Here is a 20,627-nt window from a genome sequence, read left to right as displayed (position 1 = left end):
ACTGCACTTCAGTTCTCTGTCTGGGTCTAAGTAGTACTTGACATGAATGGCCCCACCCTGCTTTGGGAATGCCACCTGCCCCGGTCTCTCTACTTCTCTCGCAGCTCCCGCCTTAGCCTCGGTGTGGCTCTCTTTCTTTTTGCAGCTCTTCAGTCCTGCTGAGTCCTTTTCTGTTCCCTGGCTTCTAAACCTCCATCTCCAGAACATAAACTTGTCTTGACTGCAGATCTTACCTATTCACTTTATACATTAATCGCCTGTGGACTTTGCACTTGGCTGCTAAATGAAACTCAGCAGGTGCAAACTGCCCCCTCTTCCGGAACCAGGGCACCGGAGCAGAAGCCAGGAAGCCACCCTTCATTTCTTTTCCATCCCAAATGATTACTAAGTCCTGCCGATGCTCCCTTCTTCTGTGTTAGCAAGTTCATCGATTTTTCTCCCTCATAGATCGTCTGCTTCAGTCTTCCCCATGCCCTCTGCTGAGAAGATGATTTCTTAGACAAATCTGACAATTGCACTCTGCTACTTTAAACCCCCTCTATGGCCCTCTTACTCTCTGAACTCCTCTGTGCGGTTGTCCCCCTTCCCAGCTCGCCTCTCCCCAGCTCACCTCCGGAGGCCTTGCTGCCTGCAGGACCTTCTTGAACTTGTATACACTGCTCTTCCTGCTTTCTCCTCTTTACCTAATTCGCTCCTGCTCAGCATGGAGGGGCCAGGTTTCTACAGCCCCACGCCTGGGCTGGGGACCCTTCCCTGGGCCAATGCCCTTTTAGCATTGCTTACTTCATGCTATTAAGTATATATCTGCACTGGTTTGTGGTGGGCAAGTCTGATATCTCAGTGACTCAGGAGGCTGAGTGAGACAAGATTGCAAATTAGAGCCCAGGCTGGGTAACACCTTGTCTCAAAATGAAAATAAAAAGGATGAGGTGTAGCTCAGGGTAGAGCAACCAAGGGTTCATTATCCAGTATCAAACACATACACACAAATACTGGCCTGTCTGCACCTCTAGACCATGAAGTCCTGGAGGGCAGAGACTAGGAACCGTCCATCTCTATGTTGCCAGTACCCACGTAGCACTTAGGAGACAACCAGATGTTTGCTCAAAGAAGTCTCTGGGGCCCTTGTGCCTCCTGCCAAAGTTTCCTTAACTCTTTTTCAGGTATGTGGGTGGGACAGGGAGTTGGAGCTTCCATAACCTCCCTCAATTCAAGAAAAGTCACTTGATAGACACATAACCTAAGGGAAAACAGTATGTTAATTTTGTAAGTGCTGGAGTGCGACACATTCATGGCTCATCTCTGCACGCAAAGCCTCTTCTTAACAAATCCCAGGGCTACCACTGCTTGGAGACATTCCTGGCCTCCATTCTGTGACTCAGTTTTACAGAGAAGTAGGCTTTCACTTTCAATTCCCTGAAAACGGTCAAGGAAAGGCAATTTCTCCCTGCTTCCTCCAGGACAAACTGTTAAGAAAAAAAATATTTTACTAATTCATTTAAACCAAAGAATAAAGGATAGAGAGCCCAAAGTAACTGCAGGAGGGTTTACTCTTTAAAATGAGTTTGTATTCATTCTCCAAAGGAATGAAACATTCTCATGGGCTGAGAATACCTTATCTGAAATGCTTGGGAACAGAACTGATTTAAACTTCAGATCTTTTCAGATTTTGGAATATGTGCACGCAGAGAATGAGACATCTCAGGGATGGGACCCAAGTCTAAACATCACCTGTCCACACAACCCAAAGCTCACTTTATGCAATGTTTTCAGTGAACTGTGTCTAACCACATCAACTGTGTCTAATCACATCAGGTGTGAACATCACGTTGGAATTCAGCTCAGCTCAATATTTTTTTTTTTTTTTTGCGGTGCTGGGGATTGAACCCAGGGCCTTGTGCTTGCAGGGCAAGCACTCTACCGACTGAGCTATCTCCCCAGCCCTTCAGCACGATTTTAAGACTCTCACCATGTGACCAGCTCGTAGAATCCAGTAGAAAGCCAAGTTCTTGTAGGACTTGACAAAAGCAGATGTTTCAGAGGATTCAGGATTACTGTACAGGGCCTTCCATTTCAACTGATTGAATTTGGGCAATTCTGGCCACTGCAGCTTCCGTACCCATGCCTCCTGACCTGGTAGAGGGACAAAGAGAAGGGCCCGGTATTAACAGCTGGGTGGAGAAGGGGGTAAAAAAAAATCTAGGTCCTATAACTTCATGGTTCCCAAACTATAATGTGCATAGAACTCACCGTGATCATGTTTAAATGCAAACTGTTATTCAGTGGTTCTGGGTAGGGCCTAAGCACCTGCATTTCTAGCAGGTTCCCAGAGATACTCAGGCTAACAGCTGTGAAGCTATTTTTGCCTCTGATTCTCCCACCACCCTCTGCTTTTTAGGAAGGAACCAGGGACCCCTAGAAGCCGACAGGGCTGTCAGGAGAACTGAGAAGTAGCAGAAAATAAGAGAAAATGAGGATCACCTGAGCAGCTCATGGAAAAAAGTTGCAGCTCTTCAAGCTGTCCTTAAGTGTCCTTGCCTACAAGCTGAAAAGCCACTCAATCCTGCCAGCATCAAGAGGAGACTCACGCCGGCCACATCTCGGGCCTTGCTGTGCCTGACAGTTCTGAGAGCCTGTCTCTGAACCTCCATCTGGTCCTGCTGAAACCAGAAGTGAGCACAGGCTGGCCAGCAAGGCAACAGGGCAGTGCTCGGGACCCCACAGGCCATTTCCCCTGAGCCCGCAGGTCTGGAGAGCCGTTAGGTTTAATTTTAATTCACTTTGCCGTGCAAAGACAAGGTTTCCCCTGAATTCAGTAGTGCATTTATCCAGTAGCTAGAAAAATGTCTTGTTTTTGATTTTCATGGTAGGGGCAGGCACTGTCCTCTCCTTTAATCATAGTCCAGGGCCTCGAAACGTAGCAGGCCCAGACTTTTCTGAGGGGTCACAGCTGCTTGCAGCTTCCCTCTCTTGAAGAGCCAAGGTCAGGGGTGGATGGATGTAGCAGGAAATGGCCTTCCTCCTGGGACTAATGTCACCAGCCCCAAGACTCATGTGTCTATGGCCTGTTCCCGTCTAGCTCCATCCATAAAATCGCCTCCAAGTGTCCCTCACGAAGGGTTCCTACCCATGGTGTCCACGATGAGATCGAGCTGTCCATTATACACAGTCACATTGACCCCAGCTTCCAGCAACTCATCCACAATGCTGATGACCGGCTTCATGAAGTCCCCCTCCATGTTTAGGAAGACGTTAGAAGACTGGGCTGCACAAGGGAAAGAAGAAAAAGGTGGCAGCTCAGAATCTGCCAGAACAAGAGGCATCTTTCAGCCCAAGCATCTGCGGCCCTGGCACCTCGAAGTCTCTACCACCCATCTCCTAGCAAAGGCTGAACAACAGGTGCTTCACAGACAGGGACCAACTGGTTCAGCAGTAAGTCCTGAGCTGACACATGAACAGCACACGCGATCCCATCACTTGGGAGCTCGTGATGACAGCAGATGCCATTTTTAGTAAGACATTGAAACCTGAAGGCGGCTTTGTCTAAGGCAAAGGGAAGCAAAGGCCCAGGAAACACTCTCTAGGCTGGTCCACCTAGGGAATAAATGGTGTTTAGGGCCAAAGTTATTCTTCCTTTTGTGCTGAGTAACACCAGGGCCCCGTTCCAAGTTCTGAACAAGGTGGGCTACTTTACAGTGAGCCATCCCAGAACTAAACCAATTCACAGCTGGCCCACACAAAAGTAGAAGAAGCAAGAGGCCCTGGGCCAGAGAGGAGACGGTCAGCCATTGGCAACAGCATCACGTTGGATGACTAGAGTAACAGCAGAAGCCACCATTTATCTGCCAGTCACTGTGCTAAGTGAGCATAGTATACATGAATTCCCATTTGTTCTTCATCACTACCTTGGGAGATAAGGGGCCTTAACTTGCACAAAACTTAAGGAAAATGAGGCTCAGAGAGGCTAAGAAAATTCTCAGGGTGAAACAGCTTGTCAGTAGTGAGCTAAGACTTGAACTCAGGCCTGGCTGACGCTAAGTACATAAATTTCACTACAGACTACAACTCAAGACTCAGGTATCGGCCAAGAACTATTTGTCCTTTCTTAATCACACACAGGCAGATATGGAGTCAAAGAGAGGTTTTGTTTGGTTTTTGTTCCCTCTTTTGGCAATCATCTGCAAAAATATAATCATCTTGCCCATTTGGCCACTCTGGGAAGGGAGATGGTGGGGCTGGAAAAAATCATCAAGAAGACAAAATGAGGGAGGTGAGCGGAAAAGATGTTCTTGTGAGAGCTTGCTCCACACTTGGCCTCCTGTGATTCCCCACGTGGCTCCCGGGCATGACAGCTCTCTGCAGTGGTACCCACCCCCTGCAGCTTCTGACAATATATTCTATCCTTGCATTTGATCCAGGAGAATGAGACAACTAGGTCCAGAATGAACCTTCTGGTGCTTGCAGGTTGGGATAAGATGGCCCATGATCCTGGAGGAGCCAGGACCAGGGTCAAGACTCAGCTTTTTGGCAGATGCCAAGGAGCCACCCTAGAAAGGGGCCTCCTGACTCCAGTCTTGGGGTATCTCGGATGCAAACAAAACAACTCAGCTTGCATGGAATGTTTTCTCTCCAGAAACCTGAGTGCTGCTCACTCAAAGCCACCCTGGCTCTGGTCCCTTGAGACTCCAATATTTCCATACTATGCCCTTCGGACCAGAATGTGGTACATGGCTGAGCATGTCCAGCGTCAGGTTGTTGGTGCAGGCTGACAAGAGAGCTGGTCAAGACCTGACCAAGCGCAGGAGTGTGTCTGCATCCTTCAGAGGTCCCCTGACTGGAAATCTCACTTGTGACCAGCTGCAGCCTTGGGCATGCCTTTTTTTTTTTTTAATCAAATATATAAATATATATACATAAAATTGTATGTATACACACACACACACATATATAAATATGGAAAATTTCAAACTGATACAAAGGTAGAGAGAAGAGTATAACAATTCCCATGAACCCATGTCAGGCTTCCACAATTATTGACTCATAACAAATCACAGGCCACTTCTCTTTCTACCTACTTCCCTACCGTCCCCTGACTTTGAACCAAATTTGACATGTCACTGACTGTCTCTACATCTGCTTCCTCATCTGAAAAATGTGGATAGTATCACTTTACCTGTAACATACCATTGCCAACAAAACCCACTGTACCAACACAGACCTCTGAAGTTGCATCTTCTTCCCCGCAACTCAACAGACTATGGTCATGTAAGTACCTCCCCAGGAGATATCCTCAGGAATAATTTTGAGCTTCTTTCTGATGGGGCCATTCATAAGCTGATTTAAGGTATCTCGTTGTAGGTGTCTCACATGGCGCTGAAAAAGACGAACTGAAACCAAATGGGAGGCAGTGAGTCAAAGGACTGAAACAGGACCAAGGGGACATCTTTCCCAAGCTGCTGGGGAAGCAGCGCAGTTAGAAGGAAGTTTTTGGCTGGAAAAGTGTCACCTGGATTCACCATGGGTGGAGGAAGAAAGCCAGGTACAGGCTGACAGAGGGGAGACTATTCATGTTGATTACTGCATTCCGTGCACTGTGGGCCACTGGGATTATCCAGAACAGCCCAAGAAAATCAGCCAAGAAGAGGAATCTAGTGAGATCCTACAGCTGTTCAGGCCTTTTATGGAGGGAGGATGCCAGGCTTCGACCTCCAAAGGAAAGTTGGGTCAGAAAAACCACCAAATTCAGCTCTTTGGGGATCTGACATGGCAATATGGTGGACAGAAGTTGGTTCCCTGGGGGCTGTGAGTGTGGCTCAGGAGCAGAGCACTTGCCTAGCATGTACCAGGCCCTGGATATGATGCGCAGCACAGCTAAAAAAAAAAAAAAAAAATACACAAAAAGCAAGATAAAGAAAAAACGAAAAGCATATGCTAAGCAACAGAAGCCAGATGCAAAAGACTATTGTCTGATTCCATTTATGTAAAAATGTTCAGAAAAGGCAAATCCAGAGAAACAGACTGCAGAGGAGTGGCTGCCTGGGGCTGGGTGGATTAGGAGAAGGGAGTGTATGCACAAGTGTGGGATCTCTTTGGGGTGTCAGAAATGTTCTAGAACTGGATTGTGGTGATGGCTACACGACTCTGTGAATAACTAAAACCCACTATACACTTAAAAATGGGTGAATTCTGTGGTATATAAATGATAGTAAAGCTTTGGAAGGGCTGGGGTTGTGGCTCAGTGGTAGAGCACTTGCCTAGCACATGTGAGGTCCTGGGTTCGCTCCTCAGCACCACATGTAAATAGATGAATAGAATAAAAGTCTGTCAACATCTAAAAAATATTTTTAAAAACTAAAGCTTTTTAAAAGATGGGTTCCAGGGGTTGGGGATATAGCTCAGTTGGTGGAGTGCTTGCCTTGCATGCACAAGGCCCTGGGTTCAATCCCCAGCACCACCAAAAAGACAAAAAAAAAAAAAAAAATAAGGGGTTCCTTCTTGGATGAAGACTGAGGCAGGAACTAATGGCACTAAGGTTCACTCACCTAAGTGGCTCTGTGTGAACTCTAGGCTTGACTCCATGGCAGACGTGGGATCACTTTTAGTTAGGATGTTATAGAAGTTCACCCCATCTGCATTCTGAAATACACAAGTACATTTGGCTGTTTTTCTTTCTTTTTCTATCGTAAGGTGCAGAAAAGAAAGGCACGTGGTCTCCAAGGATGGCTGTAGTTTTGAGAATTTACTAGAACCACAAAGAAATGCAGCTGAGGGCGCAGAAAGCAGCTGTGTCAGCCCACACTTCATGAGCCCATCTCAGATACCACAGGAGTGCGCCAAGGGCCGTGTCCCAGCTGCGGAGGGTCCGCAGCTGGTGCTTTCCTCCCTTCTGGTTCGTTGGAGTCAGAATACTGCTTGGCAAGGATCCAAATAAGAATAGCCAATAAGCTGGGTGCAGTAGCACACACCTGAATCCCAGCAACTCAGGAGGCTGAGGCAGGAGGATGACAAGTTCAAAGCCAGCCTCAGCAACTTATCGAGGCCCTAAGCAACTTAGGGGGAACCTGTCTCAAAATAAAAAAATTAAAAGGGCTGGAAATGTGGCTCAGTGGTTCAGTGCTGCTGAGTTCAATCCCTGGTACCAAGGGGGGAAAAAAGAGAGAGAAAGAGAACAGACAATAGCTCCAACCAATACATTCACCTCTGCAAGACACGGTCTTTCTCATAGAATACACTCAGTCAAGGATATGTGACTTTCTGATCCTTTCAGGGTCATTATTACCACGGTTCAGATCCATCAGGTTTATCATTTTGCATATAATTATTTCAAGCTTTGTGGGTAGACCCCACCCCAATCCTGACAATACCAACCCTGGGCCCTGCACTTATGGACAAAAGCCAAGCCATGCTGGTCCTTGAGCACGCTCCCCATTTTACCTTTTCAATGACCGTTTCTGCTTTCCCCCACAGCTCGGTGGCCTCTGTGTAGTGCCCTCTATTTACAGCATCCAGGACTTGCTCAGCAATATCGGACACCTCGGCCAGACCTTTGTCTTCCAGAAGAGACTGGAATGCAAACCAAGAACAAAAAGGTCCCCTTTTCTTGGGAACAGAAATCTGGTATTGCAGTGGCCAGGGATGGGCAGGAGAAAGGGTGGGAGGAAGGCGGAAGGGGAGTTCACATGTGAACGGGTATTGTCGCAAGTCCCACATGGGTCCTGGGATCAAACCCTGGGCTTATGCATGCAAGGCAGGTGCTCTACCCCTGAGCTACACTCGCAGTCCAAGTCACATTTTTTTGATGATATGAGGAATTTGGTAGACTGTTAACGAACCGAAAAGGTGGGTAGGTGGGTGTTCACCATGATCTTCTAACTTTGAGGTGTATTTCAAAATTCTTATGCTAAAAAGGGAGCTAAAAATTATGTTTCCTATAACTGGAAAAAAAAGGAATAAGTGTGCTAATTTTCTTTGAATTTCTCCCCAAGGCTGGTGGTTGCTTAGAGTCTCCAATTTTAATTTGGACTAATTCCCTAAGGAGCACTATCAACCATCTGTGCAGACTCATCTAGCTTCATCTTCCTGGGGACAGGAGGTCAGAATGAGGAGGTCTGCGGGGCTGTTTCCCACAGAGGGTGTGAAGGTGCGAACCCACTTACTCACCATGCTGTACAGGTAAGGTCCCCAGGACAGCACTGAATCTAAAGAAATAACATAGGTACAAATTAAGTGGGGAGTGGCTATCTTCCCAAAGAAATGCCTCATTGGCTTTTCTCCAAACACAGTTCAGTGCAAGAAGTTCAGTGGCGTTGGCTTTGAAGGCAGCTGAGCTCCCTCGCCCACACAGGAGATGGGAGGAGGCCTCGGTGCCTGAAAGGTGGGGTGAAGCCGACTCTCAGGACTAATGGCACGTTGATCTGACCTGATACTGGCCCAGCCAGTGAGTCACACCAGCGGTGCATCCTCCCAGGCAGGCGGAGGTGAGCAGCGCAGGCTCTGATCTGTAGTCTTCTAGGCTTTTTGACAGCTGAGAATATTCTCCCACCCTCACATCTGTGCTCTGCATGTTTGCTCCTCCAGCTGAGAGAATCTAGCTTATGACTCAACTGTCCGTGGCTCTCCAGCTGATTTTCAGTTCTATCCCACAGCCATACTCAGAAGGGACCAAGGATATGAGGGCAGCAAACGGCTCAAGGAGACAAACAGGAGCAAGCTGATCCCTGCCCGCAAAGAGCACAGTGAGCTGGCCTAGCCAGGCTGGCAACTCCCTGATCTTGAGGTAAGAGGAGTGCCCTGGAGAGGTGACAAAAGAATCAAGGACATCAACACATAATGCACGTTTCAGAATGTCACTGCTTTGCTTAGAAGCCTTCCATGCCTCCCTAAGGCCAAGTTCCCAAAGAACCTCAGTTCTGCAGGATTTTGACATAGGCAGCAGGAAAAGAAGTTTCTCAGCAGGGCGCAGTGGCGCATGCCTGCAATCCTAGTAGCTCGGGAGACTGAGGCAGGAGGATCAAGAGTTCGAGGCCAGCCTCAGCAAATGAGCAAGACCCAGTCCCTAAATAAAATATTAAAAAAGTTCTGGGGATGTGGCTCAGTCGTTAAGTACCCCTGGGTTCAACCCCAGCAACAACAAAAAAAGAAAAGAATAATTTCTCATTAAAAACATTTGCAGGAGCTCGGGATATAGCTCAAAGGTAGAGTGTTCGCATGCATGACGCCCTGGATTTGAGTCTCAGCACCACAGTGAACAAACAAAAAGAAACAAACGAAAAAACCCAAACCTTTTGGGTTATACGAAATGGAACATATTTCTTTACTGTTGAACTCTGTAGACTCCAAGGAGGTGGAGCCAGTGTTTAGCACTTTCAAAACGTATATGATGGACTGGGGTCGTGGCTCAGTGGTAGAGTGCTTATCTAGCACATGTGAGGCACTGGGTTTGATCCTCAGCACCACATAAAAATAAATAAATAAAATAAAGGTATTGTGTCCATCTACAACTAAAAAAAAAAAAAAAAAGAAAGAAAACTTGTATGACCACAGAGTTCTATGTATAGCACTTCCTTGGACAGGTATTCAGTTTCTCCCTGAGAAGGCAGGCCCACCAGGGTATAGCAGGTCCTGTGTGACCTAGCTAACATTCACCACTCCAATTTAACCTTCGACTTGAGCCTTAGTTTCTTGAAATACCAAATCATTTATGATTCTCTAGTGCATCTCATTTTCTGCTTGATCTAGATCAGGGGTTGGCAAGTTTTCTGTAAGGGGAAAGATGGAATAACCTGGGTTCACAGGCTAGCTGATCTCTGTTGCTATTACTCAGCTCTGTCCGTGCAGACTCCAACCAGTCACACAACATGTAAATGAACAGCGTGGCTGTGTTCCCATTAAAAGAATTACTTATGTAGGCGTCAGGGTTGCAGTTTGCCAACCTTTGATGTAGACCTGCACTGCCCGGAACTTCCTGTAAAGCCGGAAATGCTGTGTAGCTGTGTGGTCCACAATGATGGCCAATAGCCCTGTCTTTTTTTTTTCTTTTTTTCCTTTTTGGTACTGGGGATTGAACCCAGGGGCATTCTACTACTGAGGCACATCCCCATCCCTTTTTATTTTCTACTTTGAGAAAAGGTCTAAGTTGCTGAGGCTGGCCTTGAACTTGTTATCCTCCTGCCTCAGAGTAGCTGAGATGACAGGTGTGAGCCACTGCACCTGGCTGGTGTGTGTGTGTCTTTAAACAGGGGTTTCTGTGAAGAAGTCAGTGAATGTGTGGGTCTGACTTCAGTGATATGGAAAATACATGCTGCACTCTGACGTTCTCTTGCTGGAAGACTGAGGAGCAGACAATGTTCAGAGTTTAGACTCTTGCAGTTTTTTCCCTCTGGTGGCAGCTTTAATTGCCCTGGACAATGGCCCTTCTTGTCACTTACCTTTACCTAGAGATCTCCCTACCTACAGCCCAGTGCCTAAATGAGACCCCGAGACCGAGATGAGTGGTTTCTAATTTCAGAACACATTGGATCTAGTCTCTTGGGTACAAAATAATAAACCCCACCCAGGGAGACTGACTAGGGTGACTGCACAGGGCCCCTGGGACCTGCGTGCCCAAGTCACCGGAGCTGTGATTAGTCAGAACCACTGTCCTGCGGGTTCCGATGGAGAAAAGGACAGTCCAGTGAGCCTTTTCCGGTTCTCTTTTTTTTTTTTTTTTTTTTTTTTTTTTAGGTGCTGGGGATTGAACCCAGGGCCTTGTGCATGCGAGGCAAGTGCTCTACCAACTGAGCTACCTCCCCAGCCCTCTGGTTCTCTTAATAACACTCTGCAGTGCTGGTGAAGATGTCTGCAAACACAGGCCACTCTGCATGGATGCTTAAAGCAGAACCGAGCAGCCAGGCTCCTCAGTCAGACGGAAGCCCCTTCAGAGAACTGTGCCGTCTCTGCTTCTGGATGTGTGGCAGAGGGCTCAGCTCCATTCTGGGGAAGCAACACTGCAGGACATGCACTGTGACTATGATCTGCCTGAGTGTAATACCACATAGTTGGAATTCTTTTGATTACGTCCCCTTCTAGCTACTCAAGAAAAAGTTGTTCATGGATATTAACAGTACTTCCATCTCAAATCGGAATGCTCTGGGGAGCGGGGAGTGACACTAAAGTACCCATGGATGGGCAGATTAAGATCTGGACAGGCAACTGTACATTATTGTGTGCATGTGTGGATATATAACAATGAATTCCACTATTATGTACAATTATAATGTACCAATACAAAGTATGGGAAAAAAGATCCAGACAGGCAGATTCATAAAGGGAAATGGGTCATTGTGGCAAGGAGAAAAGGCAGATTCTGAACAGAACGAACGGCATTTAGAAAGCCATGAGGCTACACTTCCTGTTCTGGTGAAGTAATGCAGCATAGTGGTTAAGTGCAGGGATTCCAGCCCCTGCTGCCTGGGTTTGAATCCTAGCTCTAACACTTAAGCTGTGTGGCTTTAAGAAAGTTACTTAACCTCTCTGAGTCTCTGTTTCATCACATACAGAATTAGGAGAATAGCAGCACTCATCTTGTGGAGGTTTTGTAATGATTAAATGCAATTAGCACATGCAAAATTTAGTGCTGTGATTAGACCCCATGAGGAAGTGTGAAGGCCAGCACTGTAATTCTGAGTCACAAATCACTCTCATTTGTGCTCCCAACAAGGATGCTCAGTTATGACACTACAGCCCTCTGCTGCATCAGACCTGATCATCACCTTGTCTTACCACTGACATGACCTAGACAGCAGGGTCTGACAAGAAGCCTGCTGGCCTTGTGCCGCTGACCAAGGCTTCTGCAGTTCCGTGAAGTCCTATGAGGTCCCCCTGCCAGGAAAAAGCAATCAGCGGCTTTCCTTTTCAACCCAACTTGATTTTATGCAATTTTGGTCCTACCCTGGAGAGGCCAAGCATGACGGCAGGAAATAACCATTCCCAGGAGCATCGAACCTCCCAGTCCATCGGGGACGTGGCTCTGAAACAAGCCCAATTCTCTTTTTAGGGGAAAAACACTAACGTTAGTAAATTGTTATTTTTAAAAACTGAGCCATAATCACATACTATAAAGCAAAAATGTACTGCTCAGAGTTTTGATCACATAACCACCACCCCCATCGAAATAGGTCTCTGACAGCCGAGGAAGTTCCCTTGTGTCCCTTCTCAGCTTGTCCCAACACTCCTTCAGAGGCAAGAGACCTCTTATGATTTCTAACTCTAAAGTTTGGTTTGCCTGTAAAAAGTCACCATTGGTTAATTTAGAATAGTATTTTCCAATCAGCAATGATTTTGTCTCCTCTGGGACATTCAGTAATATCTGGCAATTTTTTTTGGCGGCGGCGGAGGGATGGATCCTGGGGATTGAACTCATGAGTGCTGAACCTCTGAGCCACATCCCCAGCCCTTTATACATTTTATTTAGAGACAGGTTCTTGCTAAGTTTCTGAGGGTCTCGTTAAGATGCTGAGGCTGGCTTTGAATTCTCGATCCTCCTGCCTCAGCTTCCCAAGCTGCTGGGATTACGGGTGTGCACCACCATATCCGGCTGAAGATATTTTGGGGTTGTCACACTGAGGTGGTGCTAATGGCATCTAATGAGCAGAGGCCAGAACTGCTGCTGATAAATATCCTACAATGCACAGGACAGCTCCTCTCAACAAAAAATCATGTGACCCCAAATGGTCAACAGTGCTGAGGTTGAGAAACCCTGGGGCAGTTAACCCCATAAAATGATTACTTCTGACAATTGAAGACACACCCGGGACTTCTGTGACATAAACAACTCCTGCTGTTGCTCCCAACAAGGATGCTCAGTTATGAAACCGTGTGCCTGAGTTGTAAGACCTGATGATCACCTTATCTTGCCATCGACACTATCAAGGGACTGAAACATCACCGAGAGTACTCACGCCAGCATCGGGGTGGTGGAGGGGACGAGCTCCCAACACAGATTCGCCCTCTTGCTGAGTCACACAGACCTGCCTCTGAATCCTTACTAATAACTCACTCTAAGTGCCAGAGGGTATATTCCACCACCTCTCTGAATCTTTGGAATACCTCCAACTGTAAAATTCAATTCCTTTGTTGCAAGAATCAGTAACAGAACTCAGTCCAGTGGTAGGTGCTCTGTCAATGCAGTCTCACCCCACATTTCCTGAACACTCCTGGGGCAAACACTTTCTGTGCTGAGTTCTCCACGGATCCAGAAAATTCTGCTGCCTTGTTCTTCCATCTGGATGACACAGCCCAAAGTCTCAGCAAGGGATGGGACCAAGAGAAGTAAAGAAATGTACTAAAAATTCTGTACTTACCAACAGGAGAGATCCAGGAATCACCCAAAACAACCCCAGAAAAGTTGCACTTGATGGTCCCTTGCTGAACAGCCTGAAAGAGAAGCCGAGAAACATTCTCGCAAGGGACCGGGGGGCCTCCGGCCCTTGCTCAAGGAGGCAGGCTCATCCACTGCCTTTCCTGAGCACAGAGAACTTCTGCCCATCCTTTCTGAGATTCTCTGGGCATTAGAAGACCCAGACCCCACCAAAGAGCAGGGGAGCTCTCCTGAGGCATTGGCAAAATGAGGAGGAAGTGCCTGGCTTCTCTCTCCCTTGTCACAGGGTGTCGACAGGATGTGTGCAGGATCTGTCCCTACTGTCTCTGGCAGGAACATGGTCACCCCTCCCCTTGAGGTCTGTGATTCTGCCAGTGTGCTTGGAGGCTCCTTGGGATGAATGCCAAGTAGCAGTCACTGAAAGGCTGGAGGCCCTGACGGTGCAATGGATGCTTAGGACAAGAAAACTTGAACTTCTGCTTCATTTATTTGTTTATAGAATATGAATCTGTCCACTAGCAGGAAACTGGAAACAACCTAAATATTTAGGGCTGAGGAGATAGCTCAGTTGGCAGAGTGCTTGCCTTGCAAGCACATAGGACCTGGGTTCAATTCCCAGCATCACCAAAAAAAAAAAAAAAAAAAAAAAAAAAAGAAAATTATCAGTAAGATGGGCTACATGAATTCTGGTTACTTCTATGGTGTATAACAAATCTTTTAAAAAAAATGGTAAGGCTCTTTATGAATTGATATGAAAGTATATATTGTTGTTAATGTTTTTAAAAAAGAGAAATACAGGGCTGGGGAGATAGCTCAGTCGGTAGAGTTCTTGCCTTGCAAGCACAAGGCCCTGGGTTTGATCCCCAGCACCGCAAAAAAAAAAGAGAGAAATACAGGGCTGTGGTTGTGGCTCAGTGGTAGAGCACTTGCCTAGCATGTGTGAGGCACTGGGTTCAATTCTCAGCACTGCATATAAGTACACAAATAAAGGTCTATCGAGAACCAAAAAAAATATTTAAAAAAGAGAATGGTGTGTATTATATAAAAATGGGGAAAAGAATACATGTAAATTTATGTAAATTAGTTTACACAGCCATGCAGCAGGGCTTGAAAGATTCAGAAGCAGCTTAATAACACAAGTGCACTAGGGGATGGGGACAAAGGCAAGACTGAGAGCTTAAATCATATCCTTTTTATATGTTTTGAAATTTTAAATTATGTGAATATAAGTGATTCAAAGATCTAGCCAGGTGTGGTTGTGCACATCTACCTGTAATCCCAATGACTGAGGAAGTTAAGGCAAGAGGATCAAGAGTTTGAGGCCAGCCTCAGCAATTTACTGAGACCCTGTCTCAAAATAAGTAAAAGGGACTAGGGAGATACCTCAGTGAAAAAGAACCCCTGGCCTCAATCACCAATACCAGGAAAAAAAAAAAAAAAAAGAAAGAAAGAAAGAAAAAAGGGGAAAAAGAGCTAGTAAAAGATCTAACATAAGAAAACAGGGCTGGGGATAAAATTCAGTAAGACAGCGGTTGCTTGGTAGGCAGGAAGCCCTGGGTTCAATCCCCAGCACCACCATCTAAATGAATAAACAAAATAAAACAAAACAAGAACACAATGAATAGCCTGACTTTGAAAAGAGAAGGAATTATGTATTTATTTGACTTTTCCAGGAGAAACTCATTAGAGTAATCTAAATGGGCCCAGCTAGTAAGGGAAGTGAGCCTTGTAGAAAAAGGAACGAAAGGAGAGTAGGATAAAATCCACACTTGGAAACTTCTAATGAAACGACCAGTTTGGATGAGAATTACAAACTGAGGGTAAAACCATTAGGTGAGAAGTGGAGGAGGAGGAGTTGGACACCCAAAGAGAGCAGAAACAACCCTACTCCCGTCACTGTCCCTTGCCGGGGGTGGCTGAGAGGGTTCCACGGGAAGATCCAATCAGATGGAGATATTATGTGCTTTCTGGTTTGATGCAAAACAAATGCGCATCACCTATGGCAGAGGTCAGTGATTTTTTCAATAAGGACCAAATATTAAATATTTTAGGTTTTGTGGACCCAATAGCCTATATTATAATGACTCAGCTCTGCCATGGTGGTGCTAATGCAGACACAGGCCAACATGTAAACAACTGAGCATTCTAGCAGAACTTTATTTATGGACCCTGAAATTTGAGTTTTATATAATTTTCATGTGTCATGAAATACTATTCTTCCTTTGATCCCCTGACCACCTAAAAATGGAAAAGTCGTTCTTAGCTCCTGGGTTATATGAAAACAGGTTGTGGGCCAGATTTGACCTGTGGGTCATAGTTTATTGAAGTCTGACCTTTAATATTTTCTGTTTAAAATGTTTACCTTGGGCTGGGGTTGTGGCTCAGTGGTAGGGCACTTGCCTAGCGTGTGTGAGGCACTGGGTTCAATTCTCAGCACCACATGCAAATAAATGAATAAAATAAAGATCTATCAACATCTAAAAAAAATTTAAAAAGATAAAAAATAAAAAAATAAATAAAATGTTTACCTTGAATGCATCAAGCCTTTAGATATAACTTCCAGTTTTGGAAGAACTACAGTGAATAGAGAAGTAAGTTAAATAATACCACAAAAAATTACCAGACAAAGCCCAGACATGTGACATTCTGTAAGACAAATGTTCTGGTCTCTTCGACACATCCTGGTCATGAAAATGGGGACTGCGCTAGAGGAAAACAGTCTTCAGGGACATCACAGCCAGATGTAACTCATGTGTTTGGACTGAATATTGGCTTAGACAAAGCAGCTACAAAGGACCTGTCAGGACCAACTAACGAAGTCTGAATATCTGAGATGAAAATTGAAATGGAAAGGTAAGGGCTACTGACTGAAGAGAACAGACTAAGGACAGTGTTTAAAATGATCTTATTTTGGGCTGGGGAGATAGCTCAGTTGGTAAAGTGCCTGCCTCACAAGCACAAGGCCCTGGGTTCAATCCCCAGCACTGCAAAAAAAAAAAAAAAAAAAAAATCTTACTTTGGTTAAATTTTTTTTTCATAATATACAGAAAAATATTTAGAAAGCCAGCTGGGTGCTGTGGCACATGTCTGGGCGCTGGGATTACCCCAGCGGCTCCAGAGGCTGAGGCAGGAGGATCATGAGTTCAAAGCCAGCCTCAGCAACGACGAGGCGCTAACAAGGAACTCAGTGAGACCCTGTCTCTAAATAAAATACGAAAACAGGGCTGGGGATGTAGGTCAGTGGTTCAGTGCCAATCCCTGGTACCAAAAAAAAAAAAAAATTTAGAAATTCATACACTAAGGTGTTAACTACAGGTAGGAAAGTGAAGCTTGTTTCTTTTTTTTTTTTTTATCCCAGGGATTAAAAACAGGGATGTGTAACCACTGAGTCACATCCATGCCTTTATTTTTAATTTTTATTTTGAGACAGTGTCTTCCTAAGTTGCTGAGGGATTATGGGCTTTCATTTTTAATTTGTGCTTGCTGCGTGTCCAATCTCCCTTCCTCCCTGCTCCCTGTGTGTCTCTCTCAGTGGTGCTGGGAATCAAACTCAGGGTCCTTGCGCATACTAAGCCCTTGCTCTACCACTGGGCTATCCCCCAGTCTTGTATCTTCTTATTTTCTATAATATATTGCTTCTATGGGATTATTTTCTTTAAATAATTAATAAATCTTTTTTAAAAAAACACTCATATAAGCTCACTGTTACAAAATTTAAATAGAAGTCAGGAGAAAATGTGACGCTTTTACTTTGCTCTAACTGTGCCCTCACACCAATTAACTGGGTAATTTATGTATCCTTCTGACCTGTCTTTGCCTTCACAAGCATGTAAATATATAGCATTTATAATAAACTATATATAATAGATGTGTGTCTTCATTTACCAGTAAGGTATCTTAAATTATTCCACAGCTTCCCTGCAACTTAAGCAAAGGGTGACACCTCAGCCTCGGTTTGTGCAGATCTCTCCTCTTCAGGACTGCAAAGTGTCCCATCACTTCACCTGAGCAACCCTCCACAGAGAGCCACTGAGCTGTTTTCAGTTTGTGGACATCATAAACAATGGCATAATAAATATCCTTTGACAGTTACATATAAATATGTAAACATTTCCATAGGACAAGGAAACTATTGGGTGAATAGACACATAACATGTTCAAACTATCATACTGCTAAATTGCTCTTTCTCAATGACTTACCAAAAAGAAAAAAAAAAAAAAAAAAAAAAAGACTTACCAATTTCCATGCCCAAAGCACATGAGAGCACTTATTTCTCTAACTTCTCACCCAAACTAGATGCTACCAACCTTTTAAAGAATTGCAAATTTCCCGAACTTGGCTTACTATTAAGAGTTGAAGATTTTTTCATATTTGCAGGTGCTTGTCCATATCCTTTGCCCATGATTCTACTAAAATATTGTCTTTTTAAAATAGATTTATTGATATATTCATAGGACTACTTTTTCTGTTATATTTGTATAAGTGTGTATTTGTCTATATGTACATATTTATGTGTTTGTATATGTATGCACATGTATGTATACACACATACATATACATAAACACATGTTTATGTGTATGTTTAATTGCCTATGAGACTCTAAGAAGTTTCAAATTTATATGTAGCATAACAGTGAAACTTTTCCTATTTGGCTTCTGAGTGTCTTATTGTTTTTTGTTGTTGTTATTGTTATTGTTTTGGTACTGGGGACTGAATTCAGGGGCATTTTAACACCAGCTCTTTCTATTCTTTATTTTGAGACAGGGTCCTGCCAAATTGCTGAGGCTGGCCTCTCACTTGCAGTCCTCCTGCCTCAGCCTCCAGCATAGCTGGGATTTACAGGTATGCTCCACTCTACCCAGCTAGGTATTTTATAACACAAAGGAAAGCTTGTCCTACTCAAAACTATAAAACTTTCTGTTTTCAGGCTCTCTTATAGTTTTATGTTTCCAACCATTTTGTGTTTTAACATTTTCATGTTTAGATTTTTAATCTAGAATTAATGTTAAAATTTATACAAAGCAAGAATCTAACTTGGTTATCTTCCAAAGTGACAGTCATTTGTCTCTATACCATTTATTGAATATTCTCTCTGTTCCCAATAATTTGAAATGCCATCTTATTGTTTATGGATGGTTCCTACACATGTGGTCCACATAAACATGCACACGTGCATACACACAGGTCATATAATCTGTTTCTGATTCTTTATCATGTTGCATTTTATCTATTTGCCACTGTCAGTTCCACCAATTTACTCAGTATGTAGACAAATGACCTTCACTGTTCTTTTTAAAGTTTTTCACAGATATTATTACAGACTTCATTTCACTCTGCATATATAAGACCCCATTCAAAGTATATTCAATATCACATTAAAAAGAAACATAATGTTCTTTCCAAAACTGTAATGACAACAACAAAACCTTCCCTATTACCTTATAAAGCTCTAGACCAATGCCAGCCGCCATTTTTCCTCCATAGGACTCTGAGAAAATGTAGAATGGAACCGTCTAGCAAGAAAAGGAATTTTTAAAGAATTAAATATCCTGTTATTAACTTACACAAATTAATTTAAAATTTTTATTGCTTGTAACGTCCAGACAAAACAAATCTGCTTGTGTCCTTCTCTCCACATCTGGTTATTTTGTCTATTTGAATATTGACTCCAGGGCTGGGATATAGCTCAGTTGGTAGAGTGCTTGCCTTGCAAACACAAGGCCCTGGGTTCAATCCCCAGCACAGGAAAAAAAAAGAATATTGACTCCATTCTTTCACACTAAAGACCTTTTGAAATGACAGAAACAAAAGCCCACAACCCACCCTTAGGAGCAAAATGGGATTGTCTAAAATCAGCAGGGCACTAAACTCTTAAAAAGCTTACATTTATTCTGATGGACGTCCTGTTGCGACTGATAGCCCTTTACTTAGCTGCTCCTAGGTCTGTGCTTACCTGGAATTCTTTGTGGCAACTGAAGAAGGTCTTCAGGAGGACCATCATGTCAGAAGCCACGGTGGCAAGGTCCTTTGCATACGCATCGCTCTTGTTCACATAACTGAAGCCAGTGCCCACAGGATTATCCACAAAGAGGAGACTGGCAGCCTGGAGCTGCAGGCCACAGAGGAGAACCAGATGTTGCAATCAGTTGGTGATCACGAGAGATATGTCTATGGTTTCATGGGAGCTCAGCAAAAACCACATGCTAATGACATCAGTGTGGTGGTGATGTCTTGCTGCTAAAAGAGATTTTTAGAAAAGGGACAGGAACACAACAGCATAGAAAGTGAGGCAAGGAGCTGAAGGAATAGCTCCTATTGGAGAGCACTCGCCAAGCAAGTGCAGTGTCAGTGGTTCGAGTCCCTGGCACCTCAGAGGAAGGGAAAAGTAACTCTTTGGGCTGGGGATGTAGCTCAGTTGGTAAAGTGCTTGCCTTGCAAGCACAAGGCCCTGGGTTCAAATCCCCAGCACTGCCAAAAAAAAAAAAAAAAAAAAAAAGTGAGGCAAGAAGGAAAAAGAGCATATAAATGGGGATCAAAGACGCTAAGCTGCTGCTTTTCACACGGGAGTCACACTCTCCTGCCAGGAGCCCCCGGTGGTGCCTGTCTAGGCAAGAAGCAGAGTCGAAGAAGTGAGGAGGCTGGGGTTGCCCCGGAGCAAGTGGGTTGGCTGGAGAGGTTGGGGAAGGAAGGGATGCTAACAATGCGGGGAGAGGTGGAGACTGAGAACCAGAGACATCAGGAGTGGAGGAACGGGTGCTTGAAGTCACAGTCCAGACACCAGGTGGACTGAAAGAGTGGCCAGAGGGTGTGACCCTGGAATCTGAGATCACGGAGATGGCCAGCATGTTGGTAAGGACAGGGCCCATGTGTCCACTGGAGTAGGTTTCTATAGGCAGATGGAGAAAAAGCCACCAAGTGGGGAAGATAAGAGATGAGTGTGGGATAAGCTGTCCTGAGAAATGGAGAAGCCGGATGAGGAGGAAGCCTGTAGCAAATGTCCAAGGCCTCGGGCTAGACAGGCGGGGGGACTGGCAACTCTGCAACCGCCCTGAGAGGCTGCAGGGCAGGTGCAATTGTGGGCTGCCATCCTCGTACCCAGGTGGTTTTTCGTGGTTTGAGATCACAGTCGAGGGGCCCAATTTCCTCAAAGTTTCCAAATCCAGTGCTGGAGCCGCCTGGACCACCCTGTGGAAGAGAAAGACAAAAACATAAACCTAAAGAAAATTCAGTCAGATCTTAGTCATCGCAACAGATGAGCATGTTCCCTA

At 44.8% G+C, this 20,627-nt stretch overlaps 1 protein-coding gene across 1 annotated transcript in view; it reads right to left on the bottom strand.

The window, feature by feature from the left end:
• SCPEP1 (serine carboxypeptidase 1) overlaps positions 1 to 20,627 on the bottom strand; it is a 30,359-nt gene that overhangs the window by 2,145 nt on the left and 7,587 nt on the right. Inside the window, exons 3-12 of the mRNA XM_079131438.1 lie at positions 20,455 to 20,544; positions 19,313 to 19,468; positions 18,798 to 18,872; positions 13,341 to 13,413; positions 8,161 to 8,198; positions 7,435 to 7,563; positions 6,543 to 6,636; positions 5,274 to 5,387; positions 3,128 to 3,265; positions 1,970 to 2,133 (exon numbers count right to left, since the gene is read on the bottom strand). Of these exons, the coding sequence (XP_078987564.1) occupies positions 1,970 to 2,133; positions 3,128 to 3,265; positions 5,274 to 5,387; positions 6,543 to 6,636; positions 7,435 to 7,563; positions 8,161 to 8,198; positions 13,341 to 13,413; positions 18,798 to 18,872; positions 19,313 to 19,468; positions 20,455 to 20,544 (1,071 nt within the window). The remainder of the gene's footprint in view (positions 1 to 1,969; positions 2,134 to 3,127; positions 3,266 to 5,273; positions 5,388 to 6,542; positions 6,637 to 7,434; positions 7,564 to 8,160; positions 8,199 to 13,340; positions 13,414 to 18,797; positions 18,873 to 19,312; positions 19,469 to 20,454; positions 20,545 to 20,627) is intronic.

This window comes from Sciurus vulgaris (assembly GCF_902686455.1).
Source record: "Sciurus vulgaris genome assembly, chromosome: 3".
NCBI lineage: Eukaryota > Metazoa > Chordata > Mammalia > Rodentia > Sciuridae > Sciurus > Sciurus vulgaris.
This window is presented reverse-complemented; position numbering and strand designations above follow the sequence as displayed.